Raw genomic sequence first — 6835 nt, forward strand, 5'->3', positions numbered from 1 at the left:
TATATATATATGTATGAAATGTAAACGTGCTTTGGCTCTTTACGTGTATTAATTTACAAGGGGTCCTATTTGCTACAAAAATTATTTCATAGGATCTAGTCCAGTTACAAATCCAAGGAGACCACCTGTTTGAGTAGCATCTTTGTAATCATGTTAAGTGGCAGCAAAAAGATTGAACATGCGGTTTGTTGAAGCACTAAGGTGTAATAAACTCAATTACAGTTGTGAAGGAGTCAAATAATCACTGTATTTCTTTATTACATGTCGAATGTGCTGTGAAAAATCCCTACTGGAGGAGATTTAATGACTTTAAAATTGTCATTACACTGCATAAAATTAAACAAAGTATGTGGCACTGTGTAAAATGGGGAAACGGATATGTAAATATGAGATGTTGGGGTGGGGGATAAGGAAACTAAACGCAAAAAGGAGTTTTACCAAGTGAAGTGGTAGCACTGATAGTAGCTTCTAGCATTGGGTGAGACAGTGCCACCTAACCATTACCTGCAAAGGACCAAGAACAAATGACCAGGCACACCCAACCAGGGATTTCTGAATTCATACTGGCTCCACCACACAGCTGTAACTCAGGCTACATCCAGGGAGGCCGGGAAGAACAAGTTCATTTTCTTATTGGATTACAGTTGGGATCTAGCCAGTGGGGTGAAAAATTGAAATACTCTTTCCAAAGTTAGAGAAGCTCTACAAACATTTCATTAGGATGTTTGAGTTAGTTAAATGGTGCGAGGCAATCTTACATGAGGGCAAGGGACCCAGAATTCCTGGCTACGCCCACGTTGGGATCAGTAAGTCCTTTCTATGGTCTATGGCTTGTAATCATGCTAGGCCTATAGCCTACGCATTATAAATTTCATATACAGGTAGGGTAGCCTATTCGGTCATTATCAGAATTCTCTCTTGGAAATTAACATTCAGGTTCTAATTCCTCCTCAAACATGCACTCACAGAGAGAACAGACAGTGAGTGGTAGGCCTATAGCCTGGAGCATCACAACAGCCTCTCGCATACTTTCACCACACGGGGGCCCTGTGCCTCTCCTTCTCGACGCTCCTCCTCGCCTCCGCCACCGTAAAGCTCAGCCTCGCTCCCTCCTCCTCCTCCTCAGCCTCCTCCTCCTCGTCCTCCCTCTACTTCCACTGCTTCCTCCCGTCGCGCTGCACAGAGCGGACGGTCCTCCAGCTCCGTACAGCCCGGTGCGAAGATGGTTGGCGGCTTGTGTGCACGCAGGTTGGCCCGCCGGTCGCGGTCCGCCTTGATAGCAGCCCTCACGGTGCTGCTCGTGCAGACGCTAATTGTGTGGAACTTCAGCAGCCTCGACTCCGGCGAAGACAGGGAAAACGGAGGCTCAAATGTGCGGGAGAAGAGGGACCGGGTCGCAGGCAACAAAGCCGCTGGCAACGACTATTTCCAGCACGGGGTCCAGCGTCCGCGGCAGCATCTTCCTCCGCCTGGGAAGGGGACGTCTCGCCACATACAGCAGCCGGTAAGACAGATACGCTAGCGACGTATTCATGTCATATCCCCGTTAAAAAAAATAGACTGTCTTGCCAGGGATGAAGCGCTGAGTGGTTGGCAGGCAGTTCAAAACATCTTCAGTTTGCGTTTTAGGGACACAGGCACACGGCCGGGCCTCAAAATTAGTGAATGTTTGACTGTTGTCACTTGAACGGAGGCTGCCTTGTAGGGAAATGATAGCCTGTCTGAAGCAAGACAGATGCAAGCGAGCCCTTTTCACTCCGAGCATCCTCAGCTGAATCCTTGCTGAAGACAGGAGCCACATTGCGCCGTTAAAATGAACGCACTTCTGCCCAGATTAAAATGCCAAAGCTGAGTATGAAATCTGAACTCAGCATGTTAGTTCACTCCGGGGCAGAATGATAGCACAACAGGGCAAATCCTTCCATAAGATAGTAGCTGAGGAGTCACTGAGTTGTAGCTCATACCTGTCATGGTCCATTTGGTATTTATAGTCAAATACAGTAGCTGCATGGCTCAGCAGCACTGTCTGTGCGAGGTTAAATTGAAACATAACGGAATTTTCAGAGTTGTTTTTGATACAAAGATTAGTCACGTCTGTGAAAACACAAACCGTTGTATTGGTGGCAGCCTGAGACACACAGGTCAAGATAGATGTGATTGTGGAGCCACATGCAGCAAACATACAGATCCAATTAATAAATTAAGTTAATGTGGAAGCCTGTGGAACTGTCTCCATTCAGTAGTAGAGGAGCTGATACCATGCACTGCCCATTGAACATTTCCGAATTTGCTCCCAAAAATGTAAATGTGTATTTGTAGACTACTGACTGCTTCCACCTGGCCTTGGAGGCTACACACTGAGCGGGTCATGTAATTTGTACAGTGCTTCTGCGCAGCGTGCAATTAATTTTCACAACCTGATCTCTGCAATTAAATTCTCCAAAATTAAGCTTCTTGCTTGCGTGGTCTCTCAAGCAATAGGCTGCCCTAAAGAAATTGGACGCAGTTGTTTCCTGGCAAGCATGCAGTGCTTTCCCTTCGCAAAGCTGCCAGCCATTCAAGTATAGCCTACTCCTTAGCCACCATGCAACCAGTAGATAACCGGCTTTGATATAGTGTGATACACTGTGGCCTCTACGCTCAGTCAGTCACTCGGAGCCGTGCACTGTATCATCTGTCTCCTTTGCAGACTTCACAGTGACTCACTCGCTTCATCTGGTAGGGCTGTGTGTCCCACCTGCCGGCATCTCCACAGCACAAAGTCATGCAAAAGGACGGGACATATTTGAGTCTATTTCCCGACAGTTAAAGAATCCTCTGAAGAAAAATCACTTTAATATCCCTGTAATAGTCCTGCAGGGACACACATTAGTGATATAACACTTTAGGCTATTGTTATTATTTGCTGAACAGAATTACTGCAATATTCCTTCTCCGTACATTAGTAATGCAGTGACTTAATAGGAGCTGGGGATCAGTTGTGTCAGAACCTATTCACACTGCGTCAACACCGGTTGGTCCATGTGTTTCACTGTTAAAACACACTGTGGATCTGCACCCATGACCTTTTCAAAGAAAAGCTTTCATCCCTCCATCAGCTTGAGGCATTTCACACAGCCTGTATGCCAGCCCGTACACCAGCCAGTCAGCTCGCCTGCTGCCTGCCTGTATGGTTATCAACCGGCTCTCCACAGTTCTGTGGCCCCCAGACTTTTAACATTCAACTGGGCGCCCTGGGCCCCGTGCATTCCCTCAACTGGTTAATCACTGCATTTTAATTCTTTCTCCCCTTGTGTGTGTGCGCGAGACTTGGCAAGACAGAGATGTCCAGCCTAACTAAGTGTGACGCATAGGCGCCAACTGATGCTATATGAGGCACCACGCCTGAGAGAAGGGATAGCAGCACTTTGATCCAGAATAGAATGAGCCAGAAGCTACAGTATGACAATAGCAGAATTTCTGGGTAATAACTTGTGTTGGATTGAAATATTATGCATAGCGTTGGATGTGTTATTGTGATGCCAGCAGGCAGGGGCTACAGTTGTCATTAGTGGTCTCCTGTGGTGTCTCTTGAGGGAAATGCTGCCAAGATGTTTTCTTCTCAAGTCCAACAGACACCACAGCTTATTGTTCACATCGCCCCTGCCTTATGTATCTGGAAATAATCACATCAATGGCATTATGTTAGCTGTGAGTGTTAAGTCTCGGCTGTGGCTACCTGTTGCATATTCCCCATAAAAATGTCCTATACTTATTATTAGTCTGTCTTGTTTTGCCTCACATCAGATTATTACAGGAGATAGCATCACAATTATTATTAATAGGTGCTTATTAAGGCGGTCCTGGTGATGGTGTGAAAAACTGTTAATGTGCCAGAATTAAACCAACCTACTTTCAGCAGGAGAATGAGTAAAGCTTTGAAATAGCGTCTGACTCCAAAATCCACATCTGGTTGTCAGCAGTTTCTTTCCATCTGCCGGCGGTAGACGTATACTGTCATGATCCCGTTGTGCCCGGCGGGTGTCCAGCTCACACATGTTGCAAAGAGTTTCCCTCTTAGTCATGGTATTACGTATAATATTACCTCTGATGTACACTTTTCCTAATGGAAAAGCTTACAATCCATCTGAGAATGCACTTTCTGAGTTTTTTTTCTACATGTTTCCACAGTAAAGTGATAATAAATACATGACATGCTTACATTATATTTTATTTTAAAGATGTTCCCCACAAGTATTTTCTCACAGTGTCTCACTTGCTGCGGATAAAGAAAAAAAACATTGCCAGGTACTTAAATAGTTTGGGTATGACAGAAGATGTGTTGAGAGAGAAGAAGAGAGAAGCGCTAAATGTAGGGAAGCATAAAATGGAAGAATTCAGCTTTGCAGGGTTTCCCATATGTGTCTGTAAAAAGCCAGACATTAATGTTCTCATGTAACTTCAGATAACAATTATTGTTATATGGTGGTAGCAACTTATACTAATTACAATAGAAGTCTTTGAGGCTGTTTTTCATTATTGAATGCAAATAAATGAGCTCTGAGATGTTTGTCAAAGACTGTCCGAATCAACATTAACGGGAACTTTGGAAACGCTTCAGTCATGCTGGGATTGACGTTGGAATTTTAATCATGTACAGTACAATTAACAATGCACTGTACATATGTTTTGCATTTGGGAGCTTTGCTGAAATCCATTGTTGCTACCATTCTATTCTCCAACCACCACCACAACCACAATGTGATTCATCCCACTGTGTCCATGATCACAGTGCTACTGACTCACACAAACACCCAAAATGATGTCCATACGTGGATGCAGGGAAGCAGCTCCACACAAACACACACCCACATACACATTTATAGTTACACAGTTCAATTTCCTTTTCCCCAGTTTGAACATTGGAATAAATAAAGTATTTGGTTTGTAATGAACTGTTTGAAATCGAAATTCACAGCCTGTGTGTCAAAATGTACTAGTTTTTTGGAAAATGTATCCACATGGGCCTCCAAATGTACAGTGTATGAGTAGGTTGTGCCTTGTACTTAAGGCTCGGTATGGCTACACAGTATCTTTAAGGTACTGACCAAAACAACCCAGTACAAAGTATGGCTGCAACTAACGTTTATTTTTATTGTTGATTAATCTGTTGATTATTTTCTCAATTAATCAATTAGTTGTTTGGTCTATAAAATGTCAGATTGTAAAAAATGTTCACTGTTTTCCAAAGCCCAAGATGATGTACTGTCAAAGAGGAGTGACAAACTAGAAAATGTATAGAATTACACAATGAAGAAACGTGAATCAGATAATTTTTGCTTAAAAAAAGAAATCACTCAAACCATGAATCGCTTATCAAATTATTTGCCAATTAATTTAATAGTTGACAGCTGATCAATTAATCTCCAGCTTTAGTACCAAGTTGTGTTGAAACCTTTTCAGTCAAATGATACGTGTTTTCAATCCTTTTAGGACCTAAATCAAAAAAGAAATGACTTTATGGTTTTGCTTGCAGACAAGTACCACAAGCTTTCCATCTAATGTGGAGTGTGATGAACCTACTACCGCAGCGAATACAACCTGTGAGTCAAGTCCAGCACGGTGTATTTGACGGAGTTGAGTTTTTTAAAAGAATACCCAGCCCTACTTGTACTCCATTTTTTGAAGTCCAACCTTCTCATTTTTTCATTCCCCCAAAGTCTTTTCATTCACCTTGTAACAAAACCACCTTGCTCATCTTTCCCACATGTTTTTTATCTTCACATTGTGTTCCAGGCAATGTCGCTTTTTCCAGTGCCATTTTATGTGCCAGTCACTGTCTGTGCTGGTTTTTGTATCATAGTAAAGCCACTTTAGCATTGGTAATTGGCAGTTAAATTGGCATTCCCCGAAAGTAAATTGTCTCGGGGTGTGAGCCATTCTGCTTTAAACAGACCTTTGAAAATGCGTAATTACAGTCAGGAGACACCCAGAAGATGCACTGTGCTATTTGAAATTTCCAACGTCCCAATCATTACATCAATAAAGATTTACTCTGTAAAACCTGCAGTGAGGGAAAAGTAAAGTAGAGCCTGCCCATCAGTCCGTCCTGTCATGATTTAGCAAACAGAGAGCTTCTTTTTCAAGTGCCGTTAGAGAGGTGGTAACATATTGCGATCTGAGGGAGGAAGTATGCATCTCAGACTTGAAAGAGACACAAGGAAAACCCAGACACACTTTGATGTTGACGTGTAATTTGTATACATGACACCATCCTTCAAAATAAAAATTAAAAAATTAGAACCCTGTCATGTTATTTTACTGAGCTGATCCTCTTCAAATGCAACATATCAAGACCTTAAAAAGACCACGTATTGTTTGTAGACCGAGGTTCAGGTAGCCATAGCAGCTCAAACATCACAGTACAGACACTTCTAGCACAGGTGCTGAAAGTACTGCAGGCCTCTTCAGTGTGGTATCCTTGTAATCTGTTGACAGCTCAGGCAGTAGCCTGTCTCTGTGTCTCTCTCACTGTCCTCCACTGTCTCTCTGAGTGTAAACGGGGAATAGCTATTTAACTATTCAGCAAGTGTCGGGATGTTAAAAATACTACAAATACAGCAGAAAACACACTGGCATGACTCACAGACCTGCCAAGTATGTTGACTCTTGCTGAGCAGATGAGAGCAGAGCAAGTTCCATTACAGTAATATATTTAATAGGACAAATGGATAATTGCATTGTCAAGTTAATAGTGTTTTGATGGTTTATCACCAGCACGCAATGTACAGTATTCTGCATAAAATGGCTCCTAGTATTCAGTATTTTATCAAACATTCCATACAAGAACTTTTCC

At 42.8% G+C, this 6835-nt stretch overlaps 1 protein-coding gene across 1 annotated transcript in view; it reads left to right on the top strand.

Moving 5' to 3' along the window:
- Positions 1-1113: 1113 nt before the first annotated feature.
- The window catches only part of xylt1 (xylosyltransferase I), an 82707-nt gene continuing 76985 nt past the window's right edge, over positions 1114-6835 (top strand). The window contains exon 1 of the mRNA XM_032542244.1: positions 1114-1504. Coding sequence (XP_032398135.1) covers positions 1223-1504 — 282 coding nt within the window. The 5' untranslated portion in view covers positions 1114-1222. The remainder of the gene's footprint in view (positions 1505-6835) is intronic.

This window comes from Etheostoma spectabile, chromosome 2 (assembly GCF_008692095.1).
Source record: "Etheostoma spectabile isolate EspeVRDwgs_2016 chromosome 2, UIUC_Espe_1.0, whole genome shotgun sequence".
Taxonomy (NCBI): Eukaryota; Metazoa; Chordata; class Actinopteri; order Perciformes; family Percidae; genus Etheostoma; species Etheostoma spectabile.